The 27,334-nt window shown below is 52.6% G+C and overlaps 3 protein-coding genes across 4 annotated transcripts in view; 1 reads left to right on the top strand and 2 right to left on the bottom strand.

Moving 5' to 3' along the window:
• DNHD1 (dynein heavy chain domain 1) overlaps positions 1 to 10,501 on the bottom strand; it is a 100,501-nt gene extending 90,000 nt beyond the window's left edge. The window contains exons 1-9 of the mRNA XM_063304798.1: positions 9,702 to 10,501; positions 9,445 to 9,611; positions 8,842 to 9,045; positions 8,581 to 8,691; positions 8,329 to 8,485; positions 7,179 to 7,430; positions 6,856 to 6,999; positions 6,554 to 6,700; positions 6,005 to 6,394 (exon numbers count right to left, since the gene is read on the bottom strand). Coding sequence (XP_063160868.1) covers positions 6,005 to 6,394; positions 6,554 to 6,700; positions 6,856 to 6,999; positions 7,179 to 7,430; positions 8,329 to 8,485; positions 8,581 to 8,691; positions 8,842 to 9,045; positions 9,445 to 9,611; positions 9,702 to 10,430 — 2,301 coding nt within the window. The 5' untranslated portion in view covers positions 10,431 to 10,501. The remainder of the gene's footprint in view (positions 1 to 6,004; positions 6,395 to 6,553; positions 6,701 to 6,855; positions 7,000 to 7,178; positions 7,431 to 8,328; positions 8,486 to 8,580; positions 8,692 to 8,841; positions 9,046 to 9,444; positions 9,612 to 9,701) is intronic.
• A 972-nt stretch (positions 10,502 to 11,473) lies between these two features.
• TIMM10B (translocase of inner mitochondrial membrane 10B) lies at positions 11,474 to 14,589 on the bottom strand. The gene is made up of 3 exons (XM_063306083.1): positions 14,486 to 14,589; positions 14,309 to 14,404; positions 11,474 to 14,204 (listed from the first exon to the last, which is right to left on the bottom strand). The coding sequence occupies exons 1-3, from the start codon at positions 14,528 to 14,530 to the stop codon at positions 14,001 to 14,003; spliced, it is 345 nt and encodes a 114-aa protein (XP_063162153.1). The 5' UTR covers positions 14,531 to 14,589; the 3' UTR covers positions 11,474 to 14,000.
• Positions 14,526 to 20,365, top strand: ARFIP2 (ADP ribosylation factor interacting protein 2). Of its 2 annotated transcripts, XM_063306081.1 has the most exons (9): positions 14,526 to 14,648; positions 15,396 to 15,503; positions 16,471 to 16,579; positions 16,915 to 17,010; positions 17,189 to 17,322; positions 17,901 to 18,122; positions 18,914 to 19,071; positions 19,168 to 19,342; positions 19,444 to 20,365. In XM_063306081.1, exons 1-9 carry the CDS (start codon positions 14,529 to 14,531, stop codon positions 19,597 to 19,599), a joined length of 1,278 nt encoding a protein of 425 aa, XP_063162151.1. In that variant the 5' UTR covers positions 14,526 to 14,528; the 3' UTR covers positions 19,600 to 20,365. The 2 variants fall into 2 exon arrangements, with proteins under 2 accessions (XP_063162151.1, XP_063162152.1); XM_063306082.1 differs by lacking the exon at positions 16,915 to 17,010.
• The last annotated feature ends 6,969 nt before the right edge of the window (positions 20,366 to 27,334 follow it).

Here is a 27,334-nt window from a genome sequence, read left to right as displayed (position 1 = left end):
TTGGGATGTATTTTGTTGCTGCCTCTTGAACAATGTTGCGGACTTCTGTCCATAGTTCTTCTGGGACCCTATCTACTAAGTCCAGTCCCTTAAATCTGTTCTTCACCTCCACTGCATATTCCTTAGGAATATTAGTGAGCTCATATCTAGCTGATCTGTGGGTCTTCCCTAATCTCTTTAGTCTGCTCCTAAATTGTGCAAGAAGAAGTTCGTGATCTGAACTACAGTCAGCTCCAGGTCTTGTTTTTACCGACTGTATAGATGTCCGCCACCTTTGGCTGCAAAGGATGTAGTCAATCTGGTTTCGGTGTTGTCCATCTGGGGAAGTCCATGTATAAAGCCGTCTCTTAGGTTGCTGGAAGAGAGTGTTTGTTATGCACATTGAGTTGTCTTGGCAAAATTCTATCAGCCTATGTCCTGCTTCGTTTTGTTCACCCAGGCCATGCTTACCTGTAATTCCAGGTGTCATTTGACTGTCCACCTTAGCATTCCAGTCTCCCGTGATGAAAATAACATCTCTTTTAGGCGTGTTGTCCAGTAGGTGCTGCAGATCCTCATAGAACTGCTCTACTTCAGCTTCTTCAGCATCTGTGGTTGGGGCGTATATTTGGATCACTGTGATGTTAGATGGCTTGCCCTGAATTCAAATTGAGATCATTCTATCGTTTTTTGGATTGTATCCAAGCACTGCTTTAGCCACTTGACTATTAATTATGAAGGCTACTCCATTTCTTCTGTGGTCCTCTTGTCCACAGTAGTAGATCTGGTGGTCATTTGATGTGATGTGGCCCATCCCAGTCCATTTCAGTTCACTGACGCCCAGAATGTCTATCTTTAATCTTGACATCTCACCAATAACCACATCCAATTTGCCCTGGCTCATAGATCTTACATTCCAGGTTCCAATGGTGTGTTGATCCTTAGAACATCGGATTCGCCGTTCACCACCAGCACCGTCGGCCGCTAGCCGTCCTTTCGGCTTTAAGCTAGCTGCGTCATCACGTCTGGGGCTAGTTGAGCTCATCCTCTGTTCCTCCCCAGTAGCATTTTGACCATCTTCCGACCTGGGGGTCTCATCTTCCGATGGTATACCGACATATCTCTGGTTGTACTGATCCATTTAGTTTTCACGGCAAGAATACTGGGGTGGGTTGCCATTACCTTCCCCAGGGATCGCATTTAGTCTGACCTCTCTGTCATGACCTTCCCGTCTTGGGTGGCCCTTCACGGTTTAGCTCATGGCATCATTGAGGTGCTCAAGCTCCAGCACCATGGCAAGGTAACGATCCTTTGCTGAAGTCATAAACATATACAGAATCATAAACCTGCAAATGTACAACTAAACTTCTAACTTAAAAAACATACTGTCCACTTCATAGAATCATAGGGTTGGAAGGGACCTTGGAGGTCTTCTAGTCCAACCCCCTGTCCAAGGCAGGAGTCCACTGCTTAATAGTTCTCACTTCCGCTCTTCGCTTTCCTCACAGATCCATTAACCATTACTTCTTTTTTTATACTGTTGTAATCATTATTTAAATTTTCCATTATCTCCCCTTATTTAATCTACAAACCCCTCTATCATCAAGCTATTTTTCTCAATTTCTATAATATAGTCCATAAAGGACTCCACTCTTTAATAAAAGCCTCTGTGGATTTCTCTCTCATTAGACACGTCAGTTCTGCCACATCCTCCAAGTCCAGAACTTTAAATATCCACTCTTCAACATTCAGAGTTTTTTTTATTTTCCGTTTCTGTGTATGTAATACTCTTTCCACAGTGATCGTATACAACAATAAGACACCATGCTTTTTGTTCAGTTCTTTTTCTATAAACCCTAATTAAGTGCACTTCTGGTTTCATCTGAAAAAGGATTCCTATTATTTTCATCAACGTCCTATGGATCACCAACCTAAAATTTTTGGCCACTTCACAAGTCCACCACATATGATAATAGGTTCCATCCTCTTTTCCACATTTCCAGCATTTACTTGAAAAGTTCTTATACATTTCTTATAGTTTCACAGGTGTCAAATACCATTGATACTTCATTTAAAAAAAAGTTCTCTTAAATTATTGCAGAGAGTAAATTTAATATTTTTACTTGTACTCCAGACAGCTGCTCCTCATAAGTAAACTACAGGAATGGAGGTTTCTGCAGTTGGCTCATGAGTTGAGAAGCTGGGAGTTGAGGGATTTCCACCAAGCTCATCGCCGCAATGTAGCCGCAATTATGGACACAAAATTCTGCCGAACCTTATTCTTAATCACTTCTGGAAATTGCCCAACTGCTTTTCAACTATTAAGAACTTTTCAATCAACAAGTTTTATAATATGCACCAGAGTCTCCTTTAATCCTTAGCAAAAGAAGCTTTAAAGACGAGGACAAATTATTCAGAATCATTCCATAAGACAAGACGAAGTATTCAGTTGGACATCAGGAAAATGTCCTTGAATTGTTCAGCAATGGAATAAATTACCTCAGGAGACAGTTGACTCTCCTTTGCTGGAGATGTTTAAACAGAACATTGATAGCAATCTGCTGGAGGGGCTCTGCTGGTGGATTCCTGAACTAGGAAATGGTTGTACTAAATGAACTCCAGGGTCCTTTTTAACCCATTCATTCTATGATTCTAGGAATTTCCTGGAAGGACCATGCTTGGCAGAGCTCATCTCCCATCAAATATGAGGGCATTATCTCCCATCAGACTTAATTCCCTGAAATATCTGATTTGCTTTTGTAAACCATCTTCTATATCTACTGGTTTGGGAGGGCAACAGTTGACACCAATAACACTGGGTGTATCTCTACTTATTTTAACACAGACGCTCTCTACACTATTACCAAGTTTATTCATTTGGATTTTTGAGCAGGAGTTGATATTTCTAATACCAATTCCTTCTTTTCTATGGCTTCTTTTCCTTCTGAACAAATTGTACTGCACTTGCAGTATTGGAGCCATGGGATTCATCCCACCATGTCTCTCTCATTCCTCTTAAATCATATCTACTTTCCTATACTACAAGCTGAAGTTCATCTTGCGAATTTGATGACCGGACAGAAGGGATACTCAAAAATTTGCAGATGACATAAAGCTGGAGGGGATTGCTAACACCTCAAAAACAGCCTCAAGGTTCAAAAGGATCTAGATAGACTTAAACATTGGGCCCCATCCAACAAAATGCAGTTCAGTGATAAGAAATGTAGGGTTCTGCACTTAGGTAGGAAAAAACAGATACAGAGGTACAAGATAGGTGGTGTATGGCTCACCAGTAGTACTTGCAAGAAGGATCTGGGTGTCTTGGGAGACACAGATTAAGCATGAGCCAATGCAGTTTTGGGTTACATCCACAGAGGTATAGTATCAAGCTCACAGAGGGTGAGAGTACCGCTCTGTGCTGCATTGGTCAGACCACATCTGGTATGCTGATGATACCCAATTACATATTGCCACCATGGACCGTTGAGGGGATGATCCTGGCACTCTAGCTTGGTGCTTAGGGACTGTGAAGGGCTGGGTGGGAGCGCTCAGGCTGAAGCTAAATAGGAGCAAGACAGCATTGCTGTTTGTTCATCAGGCTCTCTGTCCACCACAGGGTTAGCTCTGGAGGGCGGGCGCTACCCGCGAAGGAGCAGGTTCGCAAACTGGGGTCCCTCTGAACTACCAACAGCAGGTGGACACCTTGGCTAGAGGGACCTGTTGTGGCATTGCCTGGTGCAGCAGGATCTGGCTACAGTAACTCATCCCCTCATTAGCACCAGGGGACTACTGCAACGGGCTTTACGTGGGGCTGCCGTTACCGCTGGTCCAGCCTGTGTGTTAATAGGTTCTGATGCTGGGAGCATGTAACGTTGTACCACAAGCCCCGTACTGGTTACCAGCTCAGTTCTGGGTACCACTTAAAGTTTTAACCTATAAACCTTTTATGGCTTGGTACCCAAGTACTCGCTGGACCACCTTCCCCAGCCTGTATCAGCCTGACCTGCCAGAGCACTCAGGGAGAAACCTCTCGCATTCTCCACTTCTGGGAGGGAGGAGAGCTAGAACTGGAAGGGTCTGCTTTGCAGGGGCAGCGCTGTGAAACCATCTCCCCACAGAGATCAGGCTGCCCCCTCCGTTACGGCCTTCAGGAGCTTGTTAAAGACTGAGTTTTTAAAAAAATGTTCCGGTGTTATTTACCTACTGTACCACCTTTTACTTTTTATTCTGATGTTTTATGTGGGAATTAATTTTGTGATATTATTTATTTTCATTTTTATTATAGCATGGATGTTTTAATTTGGGGGGGGGCTACTTTATAAATTGTCAAGAGTCATGAGATTGCATATGAAATAAACAAATAACTACACAAATAAATAATTTTTTTCTCCACGACCAAATGGATGGGATCATGATACTGAAAGAAACCAGAGAAGATTGTTGCAGAATCGATCTTGGTAATTTCTGAGAGCTCCCAGTGAACTGGTGATGGCCCAGAAGACTGGAGGACAGCAAATCAGCCCTATAAGAAATCAGCCCTACAAGGATCTCGGTAGGGTTAGTTTGCAGAAAGGACTGAGGAGAGGTATGATAGTAGCCTTCTAGTACCTGAAGGGCTGTCACACAGAAGAAGGGGAGGACATATTCCCTATTGCCCCACAGGACAGAGCCAGAATCAACAGGCTAAAATGATGAGAGAGGTTCAGGCCAGAAAACAAAAAGAACTTCCTGAGGATAAAAGTCATCCGCCAGCAGAAACCTACTTATCATGGATTGTTTCATTGGTTTTCCTGCATGCTGCAGAGGGTTAGATTAGGTTATCCCAGTGGTCCCTTCCAACTCTAGCATTCCATAATTCTGTGAACAGACTGGCACATGACGTTGTGAGTTCTCTTTTATTATACATCTTCCAACAAAGGCTGGTCACCTGTCAGAGATATTCTAGTGGATCCTACATTGAGCAAGGGGTTGAACTAGATGATCTCTTGGTCCCTGTAACGGTCTGTGGAAACAACCTTGGGAGACAGGAAGGAGAGCCACAGACTGGACAACTGGCAAGTAAAAGGTGTCTCAGCCCACAGAAGGAGGGTGTGCGTGGGAAGTGTTTCAGAAGAGACCCTCCCTAGTTTTCCAGAGAATAAAAGGAAATGAGGGGAGAAGTACTTTCAGTCCTGCAAGATTCTGTTAATGTAACCTAACGATAAAGATAGAGCTAGGACTCCTGGCTGTGCTTCTTGTCTGGACTACCTCACAGGGCTAACAGTCTCTTCCAACTCTAGGATCCTAAATCCCAGAAATCAAAACTATCTCCCACTGACACTATCAGCAGAGCCAGTTTGTCACTTGCAGTATCCTTTCTTGCCTTTCTAGTCTGCTTTCCTGCGCTGCAAGAATGGATGAGCAGAACCTGAGCCCAATTTGTAGGTCTTCAGGATCCATGGGGATAGAATTACAGATGTCCTTAACATCATTCATCCCCATGCAGATTAACAGAAAAGGATAACCATCAGTAGGCCTGAAGTCTTGGAAGAGTGGTATTGGCAGCCAGTTCTCTTCACATGTTAATGGACCGATTCTGCTTCCTCATACAGTAGCAGTGAGTCTTCTCTCCATTTCCTTTGGGACACCTTGGCTTCTCTTCTGCCCTTCAGGATCTACCATCTTGCCTGTGTTCTATTCTCTCACTTTCATTTCTCCTGGAGGCTCAGAACCTTTCTTTGAGGGCCTAATTCAGCTGTTTCTGAGCTCCCGTGGTACAGCGTATCTTCTGCAGCTCTCGCTTATGGCACTCAGCCTAATCTAAGCGGCTTATTCTTTCCACCGCCTTTCTTTACAGAGGGTTGCTTTTAGGTTGTCCTTCCTGTCTGAAGTGGCTGGGAGGTGGAACCTATTTGAGAGTCCTGGCCCTTCAACTGGTCAAGCTCCCAAATTTCTCAAACTGCTATAGGAAAAAAATTGCCGAAGTAGGTGAAGTGACAAGCTTGGACACCAACAAATGGACAGGGTGCCCTCGGACTATGCTCACCGTGAAGAGTTCATGCTGTTTAGCCACAGCCTTTTGGATGATGCTGTCTGACTGTAGGTCTTTCTCCAGCTGCTCACGAGACAGCAAGGGATATTCGCCCCGCAGCCGGTGGCCAATCACCCACAGCGCACTAAACGCCTTCAGTTCCAACCGATGCACCAGCTGAGCGTTGTCACTGCACAGCACCGTCACAGACAACTGCTGGAGCTGCTCATGCAACTTGGAGGTCTGATCACCACCACCGGCTGTGCCAGCCACATTTGCAGCTTTAAGGAGAAAAAGAAAGGACCAAATTACTAGATTATTTATTAAAAATCCACATTTGTACAAGGCAGCTAAAAAGAATCGCTTGAAAGTATGGAAGGCGAAGGATTGAACAGAAGCACAGCAGAATCAAGCCAACTCAGTGCAGGTTCCAGCACAACAGGGCAGCCAGAGAAGTGGGCATGCCTGAAGCCGGCGTGCCTCATCCCTGCAGAGCCGAACAGGATATAACCGTTCTAGTGCCACTAAACAAAAGGCCTCTGTCCTGGGCGTCTCTACCCCCACCTCAGAAAAGAGGCCCATTGATCCAGACAGCGCTGCCCACAGGCTGTTTGGCTCACCACCTGGTTGAGATGGAGGTTGTGCTACTTCAGATGCCCCAGTTCTGGGGCTTGCTTGAGCTTCTGCCTTCTCACTTTTCACCCGAGTTGTCTGCAGGGAACAGAAAGCCAGGAAAGTTGTAGACTGCAGCCGATTCATGTCAGGATTCAGAGCCTCATCCCAGACCCCGCTTTGGCAGTCTTGCTTGGCGACTGGGTGCCTGCAGGACACACTGAACCAGAAAGAGGAGGGTGGCTCTAGCCCACCTCCAGGACTGACTCCACCACGGTATGCAAAGCCCCCAGGAGGCAGTCTTCCAGCTCCCTGCTGGATGGAAATAGCACCAGCTTATTGTCCGCACTGAACACCAGCTGCACCCGGAGGACTGCTTTCCGGACAGAGCCATCCGCCTGCAGGGGAAGAGGCCAAAAGGCAGGTGAAAACGTAGATACCCTCAGTTTTGGAAACCAAAGACTGAGACCAATTCCTTCCCTGTATGTTGAATTCCATCTCTTCCTCCCCACAAACTGTGGCCTAAGCACCAGTTCTCCCTCCCCTCCACGCAACGTCTCCTTTCTCGAGGCCAAACCTGCATGGTACAATTGACAAAGCCGGTGACTTCTTCTTGCATCACCGAGACGAGGGTCTGGCAAATGAGGAAGTTCACCAGCAGGGCCAGGGCCCCCAGCCTCTGCAGCCAGGACTCAGACTCTTGCAAGCGGCGCTGCAGCCTCTCGTACTGCATCCGCTGCTGGTACAGGGACTCTTTCGTGATGTACAACTTGTACTCTTGCACCTCTGTTTGCAGTCCATGGACCATCTTGTAGGTGTCCTCCCTCACCTGCCAGCATAACACACAAAATAGGGTTTTGTAAGTTGGGCCCCTTTAGTACTACAGGGACCGTTAGGGTTAGGGTTAGTCTGCTGAGGTGGACTCAGTCTGGAGTATCTGCAACAGTTAAGCCTAGGAACCCGCCTGTATAATTAACCAACCATCGAGCGGCTGCTTTCTTCCTAGGTTTCTCTCAACTTCAGAAAACCCAGCGCGCAGAAGACTGGACAGAAGAGAACTGCCCACTGCACAGTGTACCTCTACAAAAGTGAACTTGCCAAGGGCAGACCACCTGCATGCTGTTATTTAAGACAGAAACTTTCAAACATGCCATGACCTATCAGCTGAGTAAAACCTCTCGCTTTTAGAGGCTGTTGATTGTGCTTTAATCCTTGGTCGGTTGCTTTGTAAGGGCTCAGGGAAGACGTGAGAGTAAAAGCTGTGTGTGTGAAAGGGCTTAAGCACAACTTGGCCATGTTACACTCAGTAAATCTAGGGAGCTGCCTAAGGATTTTTTGTGTGCTGTTTTGTCATTTAGCGTGGATTACTTTCTCATTCTTAATCCCTTGGGGTCTTCTGAACACACTGAACCAAGTCAAGTAAATTAAACTAAATTGCCCCACTGAAAGGTGCGCAGGTATGCTCCCCACATCAACTCACAACATTGACCAGGCTGTGTCTGCTGCAACATGAAACATAACAATAGTAAAAATGAGATTTATTTTCTTGGTTCTTGTAATCTAATCCAATTTCTCTAAAGGACGGCTCTGTCAGAAGAAAGCCCTCACTTTAGGCAGGAGGGAGTCTTTACTATGTGCCCCATAGCAGCCTGGGCCTTTTCTCACCAGTCCTTCTGGAACACACACAGCCTTGCAAAGGCACCCGTCACCCTCAGGCCAAGGCTCACCAGCTCCAGGATGGAGGAGCAGAGGGAGAGGAACCTGCGCAGGAGTCCTTCTGCATTGCTGTTCTCTTGGGCCAGGACCCGCTTCAGCTCCAGGAAGTTGAAGCATTTGCAGCTGCCTATGGGCAGCCAATGAACAGCTTGCAGCTCCTGTAAGAGCCTATAAAGGAAAGATGGGAAATATCTGCAAGGGCCAAGAGAAGGCAGAGGAAGAAGTGTGCCAGGGCCTCCACACAGCCCTCTCAGCATTCGAACCTGGATATGTGAAGAAGAGCTGCTCCAAAATGAGGCACCGCTTGAAGCAACTGTAGATTCAGCTTCTCTCGGCGCTTCAAGTAGTGCAAACGTTTAACGTTAAAGTACCACCTGGGAGGAGGAATACAAACAGGAGGCTGAGCTACCTTCCTCTGGGCCCTTCTATTTTCAACATGCCACACAACATGCCACACAAGGCAGTAGGCAGTACGGGAGGCACACTTCCTAACCGCCCACCCCCACCAGCACCACCGCTCTTACCGAGTGAAGGCTTTGCAGACCAAGAAAAGCCGGAAGAAGGGAATATACTGCATCAGCTGCCACAGCACGGCCTCCCGATGCCAGTTGCCCAAGGAAAGGGCCTCAGAGCCCTCCTCAGGATGCACCCGCAGCACCCCAAAGGGTGAGAAAACATAGTGCTGGGGGTTGATCAGATGCTTGGGAACAGCCACTAAATCATAAGGCCTGTGCCCAGGTCGGAGAAAGAATTACATTTTAAAAAAATAAAAGACACACCAAGTCAGGCCAGAAAAGCAGTTTTTCTCATTTGTCTTCCCCCGCACTGCGAAAAGTGGCTGCACTGCTGCCCCCTGCCCCGTTGGCCTTTCCGCCCTCTCTGAGAAGCCTCCCCTCCCATCGGATGCTGCACACTGCAGCAAGCTCCTTCCCAGCATTAAGGCGCTGCCCGCCCTGATGGCACAATGTGAGTTAACTGGAAGGACCCCCAGAGCAGGCCCGGGAGGTGAGAGCAGCTGGAACTGTTGAAATATGGGGCAGCCCGGGACACGACCCGACAAGCGGCGACTGACCCGAAAACTCCTCCCCCCCCCCACCTCCAGCAAGGAAAAGGGCTCGGCGGGGTACCTGAAATGCCGATTCGGGGCGATGTTCAGGTACAGGAACCGAATCTCCCCCGAGCGGGGCCTCCTGGCGAGGACTTGGGCTGCCTGTAGCCCGGTCATCGGGGACTCCCTGTCCGCCGTGGCCGCCGCCGCCTCGGGGGGGGGCGGGCCAGGGCTCCCCCCGGCGGACTCCAGAGAAGACCTGCGGTAGGATTGGGGAATCAGCGAGGCCGGCGGCGCAGCGGCGCGGCCGGCCCTGCGAGGACTCCCGGGCGCTTACCGGGCGGCGCTGCCGGGCTCGGCGCAGGCGTAGTCCACGGGCAGAGCGGCTGCCAGGGCCAGGGTGCCCAAGCCGGCGGCCCCGGGGGCTTCCCTCCGGGCCAGCTCGGCGCCCACCGGCCCGACGCAGCGCTGCAGCTCCTGGAGGGAGACGGGCCGCGGGCGCGGCTCGTCGGCGGGCGCGGGCAGGGCGGCGCGGAAGGGGCAGGGCAGGCCCGCGAAGGCCGGCTCCGGGCGGGAGGGCAGCCGCCGGGCCTCGGCCGCCAGGCTGCGGGGCCAGGCCGCCTCGGGGGCGACCCGCAGCGCCGCGCAGTCGCGGGGGAAGGCCCGCCGCAGCGCCCCGCAGACGTCCAGGTCGGCGAGCAGCGCGCGGCTCCCGCGGGCCTGGTAGTGGAGGGCGCGCAGGTAGGGGGCCAGCGGCGCGCGCCCGGAGAGCAGCCTCAGGAAGGGCGCGCTCAGCCGCAGCGCCTCCAGCAGCCGCAGCCAGGCGCGCCGCCCGCCGCCCGCCAGCACGGCCCGGAAGACGGCCAGCAGTTCGGCCAGCAGCGCCGCCACATCCCGCGGCTCCGCGCGGCCGGCCTCCCGCAACTGCGCGGCCAGGCGCCGCCGGGGGGAGCGCGCCCAGGCCGGGTCCGGCTGCCGAGGGGCTCCGCACGGCCGCTCCCCGAGAAGCCCCGGGCCGGCCCACTCGCCGCAGTCGGCGTGCGAGTCCCGGCCGGCTGGCTCCATGACGGCCAGACGGCGTTGCTAGGGGCGCGCGCGGCGTTGCTAGGGGTGCCAACGGCCCGCCCTCCACTCCCGGGCGCCCCCTGCAGGGCCGCGGAGGCGCTCCTCGCCTGCGGCTCCGGGCTCCGAAGCGGGGAAGGAGAGCGCGCGCCGGCCGCCTCCCGTTCGGTGGGTCTGGCTGGCCAGCTGCACCCGGCGTCCTCTTCCTCGCCCCGCGACCCCCCGCTGCGGGGAGAGGCGCCGCTGACTCTACGTGCCTTTTCCCCCCCCATCCCCCGCACCGCTTGGTATTTTTTCCCTGACGCGCCCGCTCCCGGTTCCAGAGAGGCAGAAGCGACTCCTGCAGCCCAGGGAGCTGTTCTTGTTCCTTCCGGCCGTTCTTCCTTCCTTGCTAATGCTTGAACGGAGGACCGGCTGCCCGCTACATTTCCAGCCGTATTTCCCAGCCTTGTAAATCTCCTGATACGTTTTCCGAAAACATTGTGCCACGGTGCACAAATTCATCTAGTTGCTTTGGTATTTCACCATCCACGCATAACTTAAAATCATTCGTTCCATTTTCCCCGTCAAGCAACCTCTGCCCAGAAAAATGCTTATTCAGTTTCTAACACAACTCTAACGTTATCACAAGCATTCCAAGTTTCCCTCTGTATATCAAAAAAACTGAGTAGGCATCACCCCACCTTGCCTCACCCCCTGCTTAACACAGAACACTTGCTCAGCATCCCATCTATTCCAGGCATTCTTAGTGCCATCATGTACCACTTACTGCATTTAGCAACCCACCTTCAACTCATTTATTTTTATCCTGCCTTTATTATTTCTATAAATCGCTCAAGGCAGTGAACATACCTAATACTCCTTCCTCCTCCTCTTTTCCCCACAACAGCAACCCTGTGAGGTGAGTTGGGCTGAGTGTGTGTGACTGGCCCAAGGGCACCCAGCTGGCTTTCATGCCTAAGGGGGGACTAGAACTCAGAGCTTCCTGGTTTCTAGCCCAGCACCTTAACCACTAGACCAAACTATTCATGCAAAATGTTCCACAATTTAAGCATATTCACTTTATTGTATGCTTTCTCTAAATTGACAAATATACAATAAAATATCTTTCTTGCATGACTTCTCCATGACCTGCAGAATAGCAAAACTTTGAGCTGCGCACCCCGATGGCATAAAGTTCTACTGCCCCGCACTTCCCAAATGTGGATCCCCACCACCAACCATAAAACTGAACCGTGTAATGTATGAGTAACCAGGACATGTTCCTATTTAGTAAAGCCAGGTATAGATCTTAAGGGATAAATCCCACAATTGGTTAATGTTTCTGTCAGGATGCCCCCCCCCCCGCCCTGGGTGTCATCCTGCCATAAGGCGCCCCCAGCGCGGCACCAAGAGAGAAGCACCCACCAGCCCATTGATGGAATACAGCAACAGGAAGGGGCAAATGTGCAGAATGTGGCAGACCAGCCTTTGTGGACTCACCAGCACTCAGACACGTTAATTCAGCACCCTGGACAAACGCACACACGCACACGATCAGCGGATTCACACGGAGGAGTGCCAGACGCGGAAGGGAGCAGGGCGCCAGAGATCCTTGGTGGGAGCGGGGATGAATGTACTTATACAGTTACTTGTGATTTACCAAGTTACTCAAATCTTTGACGTGCTTTGGACTGTTGTTGCCGTCAGTCTTTTACGATTCATGGCGACCCTACGTATAACAGAACGTAGGGTCGCCATGAGTTGTAAACGACTCGACAGACTACTATAGACTGGACTACTAACTACTAGCCCATATTCCTGATCGGTCTGTGTCAGGAGTACCAATTCACTGGGTTCAGAACCGGAGCCATGACAGTTTCTGTACATGCAGCATGAAGTTCTTCACTAGCCAAGTCAGTTAGAAAACTGACTTTCACTTTCATCACCTAATACGTTGCAAGAACCAAGATTGTTTGATTACTTTATGATCCCAATATAGTGTGCATCCAGAAAATGAGCTAAGTCAGTTACTGAATTCAACATATACTAAAATCCAATCCAACCAATTGTGTTTTGTTAACCCAGTCCTCAACAAGAGACCATTCTAGCAAAAATCAGTAGCAAACCACTTTCCCACCGTTGCCCAAAAAGTATGTGGATATATTAATGCGGCTACCAGGAGCCCAGCTCGACAAGCAAGTCTTTACCTTCCCTTGAACAGATGCCCAGTTCAACACGTTGTATGAACAGAGTTCCAAAAGTCTCTGTATCGAACTGGGTGAAATTAAGGCTTTTGCAGCAGGTGGCTGCTGGGCCTCTGCTTGAAGACATCTAGGGAAGGAGAGCCCCTGGCCTCTCTGGATTGCTGGTACCACTACTGAACTGCTATGTCAGGAATGCTTGGTCCTGCACACCAAGCCCTGGAAAACGTCCTGACCTTGCTGCTGTCAGCCTCAAGACGCTGAACTCATCGGTGTCCTCTGTCCAGCCAATTCCTCAGGAGCACAAGAACCGGCCTTCAGAAGTGATGTTCTCTGGCCCACAATGGTTTTCTTTCTCGTTCTGGGCCAAATTTTATCTGGCAATTTCCACCCACAGGGAGCACCAACCTGCGGAGCTGCTCTCTCCCCGTTGCCTTTGAAGAAGGAACCCCTTGGGGAAAAGCCACGGTGGCTGAATTTGGAAGCTGAGCCGGTGTGCTCAATGTGGCCTGGGATGCACCGCTGCGGCGACTGAAAGAAATGGGCTTGCCTGCTCAACACACAAGCAACACAGACTCAAGATAGCACGGAGCTAATCGCAACACGAGTTGCAGGACTTCCCAAGGCCATTTCGAAGAAGTGAGGCCAACCAGGAGCCCTTTGGCTAAGCAATTCCACCCATGCCAATCCCAATGGTGCCCATTCTAGGTTATCTGGATCCTCCTTCAAGCACACAGCCCAGAACTGGGCACGGTCCTTGACCCGCGCAGGAGAAGCGGAACTGTTCCTTCCCAGGATACTTTTGGTGGGGCTGTGTTAGAATCACGCCTCTATCTTGGTTTGGGAAGGGGAGAATAAGGGTCTGTTAGACAAAGGCCAGCTGGTGGGGGCAGGCAGAGGCAAACTGCTTTGGGATCTCTGTTTAAAGGAAATGAAAGATCATTTGCCTAGGCTAGGACCTTATGTTATGGTAAGCTCCCCCTGAACACTTCATGAGTGCCTCCTTCTGTTTGTGACCTAGCACATTCCCAAAATAATTTCCACTCAGCCACCACCCCATCCCCGCAGATCAGTAAGCATCTCTTCGGCCAAGTTCTAAGGAAAGAGCGGGGGATTCAATGCGGCCTTGCTCCCCACAGGCGGAGGGTCTTTCCAGCGAGAAGGGTTGGGTGGGGGGCAGCGGCTCGGCAGCGCGGGAGTCCACGGAAGGCAGACCGGCACAGACAAGGCTTCCAGACGGCCGTCGTGTTTTCGAAAGCCGCCGCGATCAGCGTGACAGGCAAGCGCGCACTTCGGGGGTTCAAGACGCTTCTTCCAAAATGGGCATCCCGGGGAGGGGAGCGGGGAAGGGGGTTACCGGAGGCAGCGGCTGGGCGGGCGGGCGCGCGGGTCAAGAGGCGCCAAACCCCTCGGGCCCCGGGAGGGCGGCGGCGGGGGCAGGAGGCGTGGGGCCCGGGGGGGCGGCGGCGCGTCCGGCCGCCTCGTAGTCCGCGATCCTGCGCTGGACGACGGAGGGCATCAGCTGCACGTAGGCGGCCATTAGACGGTGGTTGGAGCGCACCAGCTTCCCGGCGCAGCCGTCCAGGCAGGCCTCCTGCAGGAGACGGGAGAGAAGGAGAAGGGAGGCGGTCAGACCCCGAGGGACCGGCCCCCGCCCCCACCGCCGCTCTCCCAGCCGGCCGGCCGGCCGGCACTCACCTCGTCGCGGGTCAGCGCGCGGTAGTTGAGGTTGGCGACGCAGCGCTGGAAGCAGAGTTCGGTCATCCGGTTGTAGACCAGCAGGAAGTCGCGCAGCTGCAACGAGATCCGACCTCAGCCGCCCGTCCCCCGGGACGGGCGGGGGGAGGGGGGAGGGAGGGGGAGGGGCGTGCTCACGCTGCGCAGCTGCTGCGGCTCAGGCTCCGGCGCGGGCTCCTCCATGCGGGCTCGGCGCGCTCCCCTCCGCCGCGACGCCACTTCCGCCGCGCTCGACGTCGCTTCCGGCCTGGCTGTCCTGGGGCCGACCGACTCCGGAGCCTCCGGGGCCGGCCCGCAGCGGGTGAGCAGCGGACTGGCTGCCTCGGCCCGGGGCCGGGCGGGCGGGCCGGCCGCTCCTGCTCCCGGGCCTCGCCCGGAGGAGGGCCCGCCCGCCCGCCGGCCAGCGCGACGTGGCGCGGGCGCGGCCGCCTGGGTGGGGGGCGGCGGGGCGGCAGCCGTCGCTCCGGCCGGCCGTGGTGCGGCTCCTGCCCCAGCAGGTGGCCCCGGCTCTCAGGCGCGGGTGCTTCGGCGGCCCTGCTGCGGGCCGCTTTCCGCCTGGGACGGGAGCCCTTTGCACCCCCCTCGAGGGGGCACCGTGGCACGCCGGGGGGCTGCTCTTAGCGAGGGCATCCTGGGCAGGGGCAGAAGGCCCCTCCGCAGTGGAAGTCGGGGGCTGATCTGGGCCTGGCCCCGAAGGAACCGGCTGCCCGCTGGCCCCGTAAAGAAACGGTTTGCGAGCAGCGCTTAGTCGGAGAGGAGCCGCCGCCGCCGCCGGGTGCCAGTCTTCCTCCTGTGGGCAGGGCGAGGATGGTCCCGGTGGCGTGGGTAGGGGGTGTCCTCGGCTGCAAGCGGTGGGGATCTCCCGCAGGCCCCCTTCCTCGGTGTCTACCGAAGGCGGCGGCGGCGGCGGCGGCTGGGTACAATTGCAGCTGCCACGGGTTGATAGAGCCACATTGAAACGACGGGAAAAGTTGTCTGCGGAAGAAAGCCTGGGCCAGCGGGTGGGCCGAGGCAGGCCGAGCAGCTCAGCCCCCCTGTTGTCCTGCAGGCACCAAGCATGACTGAGGGGTCAATGAGCAAGGCAGCCACCATGGAGATCCCCATCCACGGCAACGGAGACTCCAGACGCTTGGCGGAGGATGACGGTTTGGAGCAGGTATCTGGAAGAGGTGGGGGAGAAAGCAGCAGTGGGTGGTTGGCAGAGGGCTGCTAGGTGTGGAGATATCCCCAGCCAAGGCTTGCCATGGTGGAGCTCTCTGTGGCCCCAGGAGCTGAGCCAGAACCAATTACAAGGAAGAAGGTTCAGGCTAGATGTTAGGAGTCAGCGGACCAGGCTGTCACATGAAGCAGCGAGTTCGCCTTTCCTAGCGGTTCTCAGAGACTGGGTGCCGTCTGTCAGGCTCTAGCACAGGAGTGTTTGTTCAGGTTGTGGAACCCACTAGTTTAAAAAAAATTCCCAGAGCTTCTGATCAAGAGACCAAGCTCTAGTACAGCCTTTCTCAACTTTGTGACCCCAGAGGAACCCTTTAAAAATTTGTTTCAGGCCTCAGGGAACCCCTGTACATTCAGCCTCAAATATAGGCCAGAAGTTAGGAAATTATTGTACTTGTTTCACAGGCCGGTTTAGCTGCATTAATGGTGTTCTTACGCTAATAACAAAGATTGAGACTTGCCTCTGTGAAGTTGCCCAAATTTGAAATAATTTTTTAAATAAATCGTGATCTCCCAGGGAACCCCTAGCGACCTCTCGCAGAACCGTGGGATTCCACAGAACCCTAGCTGAGAAACCCTGCCCTAGTGACAGAGCGCTGGCTGTATTTGAGTGAACACTGTCCTTTACCCCCAGTCTCTCGTAGAACCCTAGGTTCTGCGGAATGCCGTTTGAAAAACACCACTCTAGAGGATTTTGCACTAGCAGGGGCTGAACTAGGTGATCGCTCATGTCTACTCCAACTCTGATTTTACGGAGCCCACTGGGCTCTGCGTCCTCCCACCCTTTAGCTTTGGCCTCTGAAAATTCTGACTGGCTGTAGGAGGGCAGAGAGCTGAGACTCTGGAAGAATGCCACTTGCTGGGGAAGCAGCTTGCAGTTTGCTTCTTCTTCCTCCCCACCCCTCCCATAGGACTTGCAGCAAGTGATGGTGTCCGGGCCCAACTTGAACGAGACCAGCATTGTGTCTGGAGGTTACGGGGGAACAGCCGAGGGCATTGTCCCCACCAGCATCATCAAAGGTCAGAATTTGCAAGGGCCTCTGGTCTGCTGGGGCGGGTGGGTACCTGGCTGCCTGGGCCGATACTGAGCTTTCTCATCCTCAGTATCCTCACTGAGGAAAATTTGGGTGCCCCCCCAGTGCAGACAGCCATCTCAGTTCCCCCAGAGCTCCGTCTGAATTGAGAAGGAGGCGGGCAGCTTGGTGGTCTACTTTCTCTGTCTCGTTGCTCCTTCGGAATGCCACATCCTATCCCACCTCCTTGTCTCCTCGCCTGTGTGCCATGGCTCATCCTCCCCACCTTGTGTTCTCTTGCCCCCTCTGCGGCCCCCTCCCCTCCGGTGCCCTCCATTTCAGGCTCCCTCGTTCCACCTCACCCACCCCAAGGACCACTCATCTCCCCCAGTTCTTCAGCTGCCAGCCGGATAGCCAGCCAGGCTGCCGTGGCCACAGGTATTGTCCTGCCCCTTCCAGCGTGGGGCCAGGGGGGGCAAACTCATGGGATCTCTCTGGTGTCTGGGGAGATGGAAGGTTTGCATCCCTTGGGATTTCTTCGGCCGGGGAAACACGTGAGGTCAGGGGAAAGGGGGTAGCCGTCTTTCTGGTGGGAATCCTCTGTTGCCAATTGCAGGTTCCAACTTGCATCAGCCCCACCCCAACCCAGCTATGACGGGGGAGGAGGCCGCAGCAGCAGCTGCTGCCACACGAGGGGTGGCTGTGGAGAAGTTTGACATTGTCAGGAAATGGGGCATCAACACCTACAAAGTAAGTCACCTTCAGAAGGGAGGGGAGGGGGAGAGGCACCCCGGCTCATGGTCCTGGACACTGCAGGCGCGCTGAGCCCCGTTTGCCCTCATGGTGCCTTCAAGACCAACGCGGTGGTTCTGTTCTGCACATCTGGTGAAAACAAATATAGCGGTGGGCTGCATTTGAAGGACCTGCCTGTGGGGAGATGGGCTTCCTTGGCCACTTGCACCTTGGACCTTTCTTGGCCAGAAGGTGGGCGGTCCTCCAGCCAGGCAGCTGCCACATTTCAGCAGAGGGCCTCCGGGTCGCTCTCCCCGTCTGGTGCCTCTTTCTTGGCTGCTGAGCAGCAGCTCTCCTGCAGCACCTGTTCTTCCGGGGCAGCTTGGCTGCGCCCACCTGCTCCTTTGGTGCCGGAGAAAGTGCCCTTCCTCAGGCCAGGGCTATCTTGGCTGCTGCTGCCGCTGCTGGAGGTTAATTTTCCGCGGCTCTGACGGTTTTTAGGGCAGCTCTTCTCAGATGCAGCTTTCAAAGAAAGGTAAGAGATCCTTTTCTGAAAGTCAGTCTGCTCTCTGTTCTTTCCTCACGCGCACGCTCAGTGCACCAAGCAGCTGCTGTCGGAACGCTTCGGGCGTGGCTCGCGGACTGTGGACCTGGAGCTGGAGACCCAGATCGAGCTGCTGCGGGACACCAAGCGGAAGTACGAGTCCCTGCTGGGCCTGGCACGGGCCCTCACCAACCACTTCTACGGCCTCGTCCAGACGCAGCACGCCCTCGCGGATGCCTTCTCAGACCTCAGCCAGAAGTCCCCGGAGCTCCAGGTGGGCGCCCCTCTCCCCGGCAGACCAGGGCCTGCCAGCTCCTTTGGCCTGCTGCGCTGCAGGGTGGCAGGGGTCTGCTTCCCGTGGCCGGCGGCCTTTTGCGGAAGGGTGCGTTGAGAGGCTGGGCTCTTCCTAGAGGACCTTATGGGCTGGGTTTTGCAGGGGGCAAGCTTGTGCATGCCGAGGCCTTCAGCTTTGGGAGGGAGCTGCTTGCTCTCGGGAGACTGCCCTTGAAAGAGAGGCACTGTGTGGGATCCGCAGGCAGAGGCCTCCGGAGACTGGGCAGCTGCAGAGTCAGCGAGGGAGCCGGTGCAGGTTACGGTGTTCCTGAGAGAGGAAGAGGAGGGGGTGGTCAGCAGACTGTGGAAGGCTCTTCTGCTACCATGAGGGGCATGCCCCAAGCGAGGCGGGCAACAGGCTTCCAGCATGGAGATGAGCACTGTGTTGAACACACGAGGCGGGAGGGCCAGGCCGCGTCTCCAGCTAAAGGAGGACTCTGGGAGGAAAGCACTGCCCACTGGGGCCCCTCCAGAGTGCTGGTCTTCAGCGCCCAGGGGAGGCCGCAGCTTCCTGGCTTTTGTCACCAGTGCCCACCCCACCTTACAGCAAGAGACAGCCTTCCCTCTTCACAGGCAAAACAAAACAAAGCAAAACAGCAGGTGTCCAGGGGGCAGGTGGAGCTGCATTTCCGCAGGCAGGGCCTTGCCCAGCTGGCTTGCTTGGTTGGGACTGGCTGGGGGTCCCACGCGGGACTTCTCAGATGAATCCTGACTCTCCTCTCCCCGTCGCAGGAGGAGTTTGGGTACAACGCCGAAACTCAGAAGCTGCTGTGCAAGAACGGAGAGACGCTCCTGGGGGCCGTCAACTTCTTTGTCTCCAGCATCAACACGCTGGTCAACAAAACCATGGAGGACACGCTCATGACCGTCAAGCAGTATGAGACGGCCAGGTGGGCGGGGGCCCCTCCCCGGGGGGGTAGAAGGGGCAGGGAGTGGTCAGGGACGGGGCTGCCATCACCACGCTGACCCTCTGGCCCACGGCGCAGGCTGGAGTATGATGCCTACCGCACAGACCTGGAGGAGCTCAACCTGGGGCCCCGGGACGCCAACACGCTCTGCCGCTTGGATGCTGCCCAGGCCAGCTTCCAGGCCCACCGCGCCAAGTATGAGAAGCTGCGGGCGGATGTGGCAGTCAAGCTGAAGTTCCTGGAAGAGAACAAGGTGAGCCGGCTGGGCAGGCACGCTCCCACCCCTCCGGCAAAGGGAAGCAGCCCCAAGGGGCGCGCCACGTGTCACATTGACACCAATTTGCTCCCCCCCAGGTGAAAGTGATGCACAAGCAGCTCCTGCTCTTCCACAATGCGATCTCGGCTTACTTTGCGGGGAACCAGCAGCAGCTGGAGCAGACCTTGAAACAGTTCAACATCAGGCTCAAGAGTCCCGGGGCTGACAAGCCTTCCTGGCTGGAGGAGCAGTGAGCAGGCCCTGCCCGCTCTTCCCACCCCTCCCTCCCTCCTGGACTCGGACTCGGACGCGCAGTCACGTGGCAGGGCAGAGAGGGTCCAGCCGCCCCCTCCCACGCCCTAGCTCGCTGCTAGAAGGGCTCACCGTGGGGCCCTCCCTCCTCTTTGTGCCCTTTTGGGGGCCGGTCTAGGCCCCTTCCCATTCCACGCATAGGGCTGGGCCAGTTGAGCCCCGTCTCTCTGCAATGCCAGGAAGCAGCAAGCACTTTCTTTCTCTCAGGGTGGGGAGAACGTTGCCCCTGCCTGGCCCCACAGCAGAGTCTCTGTGGCCAGTCAGGCCCCAGTCTTGTCCTGGCACATCCAAACACCCTCGGCCTCCTGGCTGGCCAAACCCAGCCTTGGGGCCTCAGCCTCCCCAGCCTGCTTTCCTATCCAGTCTGTTCTGGGGGATTAGGGGCTGCTCTCTGATCCTGCCCCACACCTTTAAGGAAGGCAGCTGTGGGTTGGTGGAGTTGGACCTATGGGGGCTGCTCTGGGGGTGAAGGACCCAGGGTGAGATTGGCCCCCTCTTTGGGGGGCCAAGGACCAAACACTTCCTGGCTCCAGCCTCTGGGTGTGTGTGTGTGTGTGTGTGGCGTGTGTGTTCATCATGGCCAGTGTCCCAGTGTTGTGTTCCTGGTGGCAGCTGTGGGCGGCAGGGCTCTTGGCTTTCCTCCCAGCTGGCCCTGACTGACACTCCAGCCCCAGTCTGTAAAGATTCCAGAATAAATGGTACCAAACGGCTGTGGGAACAGGCGTTTCTTTAAGGAGCCCGGGCTTGCCTTGGCCAAAGTGATGGGACACCCTGGCACTGGGCCTCGAGCTTGGCCTCTGGGCAGGGCAGCGGAGGAGGCACGGGTCTACCCTCTGATGCCACCCTAGCAGAAAAGGGCAAGGCTGCCATCCCTTAGTTAAGGCTGACCCATGCCAATAGTCCTGAAGCTGAGGCCGGCTAGTGCCCTTGCTGGGGGTTGGTGAGGGGGAGGGCCCCACTGTCAAGGCCGACTCCCCCTCAGAGGGGTAGCCGCTGCCGTGTAGGGTCAGTTCTCAAGTTGCACACTGAGCTCCATTTTCACCTAACATTTTTATAACAGGAATTCCTAGTCCTAGCAGCCTTTGAAGCAACTGAAAGGGTTGTGTGCTCCACCTTTCCCCTCAGTGGCCATCAGACACCAACATCTCAAAGCCTAGTGGGTTAGGGCAATATGCCAATAGCATGACAAGTGGAACCGTGTGGGTCAGATTCGGTTGGCAGAACCACTGGCATCAAATAGGGCTCCCTTCCTGGCGGGTGCCATCTGCTGTTGATGAGTTGTGCTCCTGGCAGGATACCTGCGCACAGGGCCTGCTCCTCTGGAAGGAGGGCAGCGTGGATAAAGCCATTTGGGGCCCCAATAAGGCCTTCCGCCTGGCCCCTCCCACCAACAGGCTCCTTAATCTCTGCTGAAGGGGTGCTGATATGGCCCCTGTGTGCCTTGGCATGGGGGGAGTCAGAGCCCAGTCTGAAGGCATTGTCTGGCTTGTGCAGAGAAGGTCAAGAAGGCCAGACACATTCTCTGCAGCTAAAGGCCCACCTGTCCAAGAGAGTTGGTTGACCTCAAGTGTGCCCAGCAGCTAAAAGGGTTAGGGTCCAGGTCATGGCTAAGAATGGCTTCTCTGCTGGGTCTGGGCACTGTGTTTCAAAAGGGGGAGTGACCCACTGAAGCATGTTCAGGGAAGGGCCACCAAGATGGCGAGGGATCTGGAGGGAGATAGGCGAGCAGTCTTCCTTAGAGCCGGTATAGAAAATTGTTGTTGTTTATTCATTTAGTCGCTTCCGACTCTTCGTGACTTCATGGACCAGCCCACGCCAGAGCTTCCTGTCGGTCGTCAACACCCCCAGCTCCCCCAGGGACGAGTCCGTCACCTCTAGAATATCATCCATCCATCTTGCCCTTGGTCGGCCCCTCTTCCTTTTGCCTTCCACTCTCCCTAGCATCAGCATCTTCTCCAGGGTGTCCTGTCTTCTCATTATGTGGCCAAAGTATTTCAGTTTTGCCTTTAATATCATTCCCTCAAGTGAGCAGTCTGGCTTTATTTCCTGGAGGATGGACTGGTTGGATCTTCTTGCAGTCCAAGGCACTCTCAGAATTTTCCTCCAACACCACAGTTCAAAAGCATCGATCTTCCTTCGCTCAGCCTTCCTTATGGTCCAGCTCTCGCAGCCATATGTTACTATGGGGAACACCATTGCTTTAACTATGCGGGCCTTTGTTGTCAGTGTGATGTCTCTGCTCTTAACTATTTTATCGAGATTGGTCATTGCTCTTCTCCCAAGGATTAAGCGTCTTCTGATTTCCTGACTGCAGTCAGCATCTGCAGTAATCTTTGCACCTAGGAATACAAAGTCTTTCACTGCTTCTACATTTTCTCCCTCTATTTGCCAGTTATCAATCAAGCTGGTTGCCATAATCTTGGTTTTTTTGAGGTTTAGCTGCAAACCAGCTTTTGCACTTTCTTCTTTCACCTTCATCATAAGGCTCCTCAGTTCCTCTTCACTTTCAGCCATCAAAGTGGTATCATCTGCATATCTGAGATTGTTAATGTTTCTTCCAGAGATTTTAACTCCAGCCTTGGATTCCTCAAGGCCAGCTTGTCGCATGATGTGTTCTGCATACAAGTTGAATAGGTAGGGTGAGAGTATACAGCTCTGCCGTACTCCTTTCCCAATCTTAAACCAGTCTGTTGTTCCGTGGTCTGTTCTTACTGTTGCTACTTGGTCGTTATACAGATTCTTCAGGAGGCAGACAAGATGACTTGGTATCCCCATACCACTAAGAACTTGCCACAATTTGTTATGGTCCACACAGTCAAAGGCTTTAGAATAGTCAATAAAACAGAAATAGATGTTTTTCTGAAACTCCCTGGCTTTTTCCATTATCCAGCGGATATTGGCAATTTGGTCTCTAGTTCCTCTGCCTTTTCTAAACCCAGCTTGTACATCTGGCAATTCTCGCTCCATGAACTGCTGAATTCTACCTTGCAGGATTTTGAGCATTACCTTACTGGCATGTGAAATGAGTGCCACTGTTCGATAGTTTGAACATTCTTTAGTGTTCCCCTTTTTTGGTATGGGGATATAAGTTGATTTTTTCCAGTCTGATGGCCATTCTTGTGTTTTCCAAATTTGCTGGCATATAGCATGCATTACCTTGACAGCATCATCTTGCAAGATTTTGAACAGTTCAGCTGGGATGCCATCGTCTCCTGTTGCCTTGTTATTAGCAATGCTTCTTAAGGCCCACTCAACCTCACTCTTCAGGATGTCTGGCTCTAGCTCACCGACCACACTGTCAAAGCTATCCCCGATATTGTTATCCTTCCTATACAGGTTTTCTGTATATTCTTGCCACCTTTTCTTGATCTCTTCTTCTTCTGTTAGGTTCTTGCCATCTTTGTTTTTGATCATACCCATTTTGGCCTGGAATTTACCTCCAATGTTTCTAATTTTCTGGAAGAGGTCTCTTGTCCTTCCTATTCTATTGTCTTCTTCCACTTCCGTGCATTGCTTGTTTAAAAATAATTCCTTATCTCTTCTGGCTAACCTCTGGAATTTTGCATTTAATTGGGCATATCCCCCCCTATCACTGTTGCCTTTTGCTTTCCTTCTTTCTTGGGCTACTTCTAGTGTCTCAGCAGACGGCCATTTTGCCTTCTTGGTTTTCTCTTTCTTTGGGATGTATTTTGTTGCCGCCTCCTGAACAATGCTGCCAACTTCTGTCCAGAGTTCTTCCGGGACCCTATCTACTAAGTCCAGTCCCTTAAATCTGTTCTTCACCTCCACTGCATATTCCTTAGGAATATTAGTGAGCTCATATCTAGCTGATCTGTGGGTCTTCCCTAATCTCTTTAGTCTGATCCTAAATTGTGCAAGAAGAAGTTTGTGATCTGAACTACAGTCAGCTCCAGGCCTTGTTTTTACTGACTGTACAGATGTCCGCCACCTTTGGCTGCAAAGGATATAATCAATCTGATTTCGGTGTTGTCCATCTGGTGAAGTCCATGTATAAAGCCGTCTCTTAGGTTGTTGGAAGAGAGTGTTTGTTATGCAGAGTGAATTGTCTTGGCAAAATTCTATCAGCCTGTGTCCTGCTTCGTTTTGTTCTCCCAGGCCATACTTACCTGTAATTCGAGGTGTCATTTGACTGCCCACCTTAGCATTCCAGTCTCCTGTGATGAAAATAACATCTCTTTTAGGCGTGTTGTCCAGTAGGTGCTGCAGATCCTCATAGAACTGCTCTACTTCAGCTTCTTCAGCATTTGTGGTTGGGGCGTATATTTGGATCACTGTGATGTTAGATGGCTTGCCCTGAATTCGAATTGAGATCATTCTGTCGTTTTTTGGGTTGTATCCAAGCACTGCTTTAGCCACTTGACTATTAATTATGAAGGCTACTCCATTTCTTCTGTGGTCCTCTTGTCCGCAGTAGTAGATCTGGTGGTCATTTGATGTGAAGTGGCCCATTCCAGTCCATTTCAGTTCACTGACGCCCAGAATGTCTATCTTTAATCTTGTCATCTCACCAATAACCACATCCAATTTGCCCTGGCTCATAGATCTTACATTCCAGGTTCCGATGGTGTGTTGATCCTTAGAACATCGGATTCGCCGTTCATCACCAGCACCGTCGGCCGCTAGCCGTCCTTTTGGCTTTGAGCTAGCTGCGTCATCACGTCTGGGGCTAGTTGAGCTCATCCTCTGTTCCTCCCCAGTAGCATTTTGACCATCTTCCGACCTGGGGGTCTCATCTTCCGATGGTATACCGACATATCTCTGGTTGTACTGATCCATTTAGTTTTCACGGCAAGAATACTGGGGTGGGTTGCCATTACCTTCCCCAGGGATCACATTTAGTCTGACCTCTCTGTCATGACCTTCCCGTCTTGGGTGGCCCTTCACGGTTTAGCTCATGGCATCATTGAGGTGCTCAAGCTCCAGCACCACGACAAGGTAATGATCCTTTGCTGAAGATAAAAAATAGAGGGGATCTATAAATAGATGACTTCAGGGGTCCTTCCCAGCTCCAGAATTTTATCTTACTTCCCAGGGTAGAGACAGGCAGGCGACCTCTCCCAGTTTTTGGCTCAGTGGCTGCGTTCGCAATATCCTTAAACAATTATAGGTGCATTTGCACAACATCACTTGTTACGATTGTCTTGATTAGTTTTTCCGACTTAATTGTGTTGTGCAACCGAGCCTGTTGGTTGATTTCGTGGTTCTGTGTGAATCCCAGAGATGAGTTACTTCAAAAGCAAAGACTGCACTGGTTGGATCGTGTTGATAGCACATGAGCTGGCATGTGCTATGGCCGCAAAAGGAGCCAAGGCTGACTTGGGCTGTGTCAGCAGGTCATGGGATGGCCCTGCTGTCAGCTGCCCTGGCCAGACCACCCCCGGTCCAGTTCTGGGTGCCACAATACAAGGAGGGTGCGGCAAAGACGGAGGCTAAGCCCTTTTCAGAGTGGTTGAAGGTGCTTGGTGCGTTCATCCTGAAGAAGAGGTGGCCGAGGGGAGACGCAATATGCTAGCGCTGTCCTGTCCCAGGATGTGGATTTGGGACAAGAGCCAGCAAGTGGAAGCTGTCCTGGGGGAGAGCCAAATCCAAATGAGGGGTTTCCTGGCCATGAGAGCGAGGAAGCAGGGGGGCCACCTGCCTCCTGGAGCTGTGGGGGCTCCATCACCGGACTCCTGGTCTGGACAGGAGGGGTGGACTAGATTACCCCCAGGGCCCCTTCCAACCCTATGTTTCTAGCCCAAGGTTCCTTTGAATCTCAAATCCCGGTCAGGGCAGGAATTCAAATTAAAGGGTCTTGACAGATCGCTGGCACACCTAGGGCAAGGGAGCCCATCGCTTTCCACATTGTTTGTTTCAACTCTCAAACTGCTCTTACCGTTACATTTACTTGGTAATCTAAAAACTTAAATCCCTCATTGCATGTTCAGGGCTCTGGAACAAGGAAAAGGCCCGGGCCTTCTATGTGACAGGCGTTCAGTATTGGACAGTGCCCGTCTCACCTGGCAGGAGCTTCTAGTGGCCCTCTTTGTGGCCTCACCGACCATTTGCAGCCCAGAACCCCTCCCAGTCCTCCTCTGGGATTAATTGGGGTCAAGCTCCAATTCCTTCCCTCAAACCTATGGATTATTTGATTTCTCTTTCCTAAATGAAGAATTTTACCTTTCTCCCCAGATAATTTGATTCTGTCACAGCCCCTCTATATCCACTAAAGAATTTTTAATTTTATTTCTTTAGCCAACTATGAAATGTGGGCTTAGTTGGCGGGAAAAGCGGCTTGTTAATCAGAAGGTCTTTTCTTCGCATATTATGCCCTTAATGTCTTCCCACAACTCTTCTGCTTTTCAGTCATCAGTGTTCAGTGCATCAAATCTATTTTTGAGGTGATCTCTAAATTTAGGCAGGATGTTTTCTAGATCATACTTTGGCACTCTTGAACTTGCTTTAATTTTCTTCAGCTTCAGCTTGAATTTGCACATGAGCAATTGATGGTCTGTCCCACTGAAAGAGCAGAAGAGAAAATTCAAGCCCTGGGTTGCTATCCTTAAAGATTCTATGGGCAATACATTAAATGATGCAGGTAGTATTAAGAGAAGATGCAAGGAATATACAGAATCACTGTATAAAAAAGAATTAGTCAATGTTCAGCTATTTCAGGAGGTAGAATATAACCAAGAACCATCGGTACTGAAGGAAGAAGTTCAAGCTGCACTGAAGCCATTGGCAAAAGACAAGGCTCCAGGAATTGATGGATTACCAATTGAGATATTTCAACAATCAGATGCAGCAGTGGAAGCCCTTACTCTTCTACGTCAAGAAGTTTGGAAGACAACGACCTGGCCAACTGACGAGATCCGTATCCATGCCCAGTCCAAAGATAGGAGATTAAACAGAATATGGAAATTATCAAACAATTTCATTAATTTCACATGCTAGCAAAATTTTGCTGAAAATAATTCAACGTTTGCAGCCTTACATCGACAGAGAACTACCAGAAGTCCAGGCTGGAATTAGAAGAGGACACGGTACGAGAGATATCACTGCTGATGTCAGATGGATCTTGGCTGAATGTAAAGAATACCGGAAAGATGTTTACCTCTGTTTCAGTGATTACGCAAAGGCGTTTGACTGTGTGGACCACAACAAGTTATGGCTTATGTTACGAAGAATGGGAATTCCAGAGTACCTAATTGTACTCATGCGGAACCTGTACATGGATCAAGAGGCAGTCATTAGAACAGAAAACGGTGACACCGAGTGGTTCAAAATTGGAAAAGGTGTGGCAAGGTTGTATACTTTCACCCTACCTATTCGACGTGTACGCTTGTAAGGATTGCCTACCTTAATAGACTCAGACTCACACACAGGAACTTAACGATATCTGATTTATTAAAGAATAGTATGCAAATACAGAGAGCTGAGAATGAGCAAAAGCGCGCCAAATACAAACTAAAAACCCTCGGCTCAAACGTAATCCCTCCCCTCGCCCTGCCGTTGCAAAGTCGTCCCCCCCCCCCCCCCCCAGGTGCTGGTAACCGTTTCTGCTGATGTCCTGGGAAAGGAACCTTGAACACAGGAGATAACCCAAACACATTCCAATCCAGCTGCTAACACACAACAATCCCACGAGATGCAATCCTCGTCCCCTCCCAGACGAAA

This window comes from Candoia aspera, chromosome 5 (genome assembly GCF_035149785.1).
Source record: "Candoia aspera isolate rCanAsp1 chromosome 5, rCanAsp1.hap2, whole genome shotgun sequence".
Taxonomy (NCBI): Eukaryota; Metazoa; Chordata; class Lepidosauria; order Squamata; family Boidae; genus Candoia; species Candoia aspera.
The sequence above is the reverse complement of the archived record's forward strand: the minus strand, read 5'-3'. Positions and strand labels throughout refer to the sequence as shown.

Coding starts and splice junctions, on each gene's coding strand:
- ARFIP2 (XM_063306081.1), top strand. CDS start 14,529: ATGCGGGCTCGGCGCGCTCCCCTCCGCCGCGACGCCACTTCCGCCGCG. Junction 16,580..16,914: donor CCCCACCAGCATCATCAAAG/GTCAGAATTTGC, acceptor CCTCCATTTCAG/GCTCCCTCGTTCCACCTCAC. Junction 19,343..19,443: donor AGTTCCTGGAAGAGAACAAG/GTGAGCCGGCTG, acceptor GCTCCCCCCCAG/GTGAAAGTGATGCACAAGCA.
- TIMM10B (XM_063306083.1), bottom strand. CDS start 14,530: ATGGAGGAGCCCGCGCCGGAGCCTGAGCCGCAGCAGCTGCGCAGC. Junction 14,405..14,485: donor AGCCGCAGCAGCTGCGCAGC/GTGAGCACGCCC, acceptor ATCTCGTTGCAG/CTGCGCGACTTCCTGCTGGT. Junction 14,205..14,308: donor GCGCGCTGACCCGCGACGAG/GTGAGTGCCGGC, acceptor CGTCTCCTGCAG/GAGGCCTGCCTGGACGGCTG.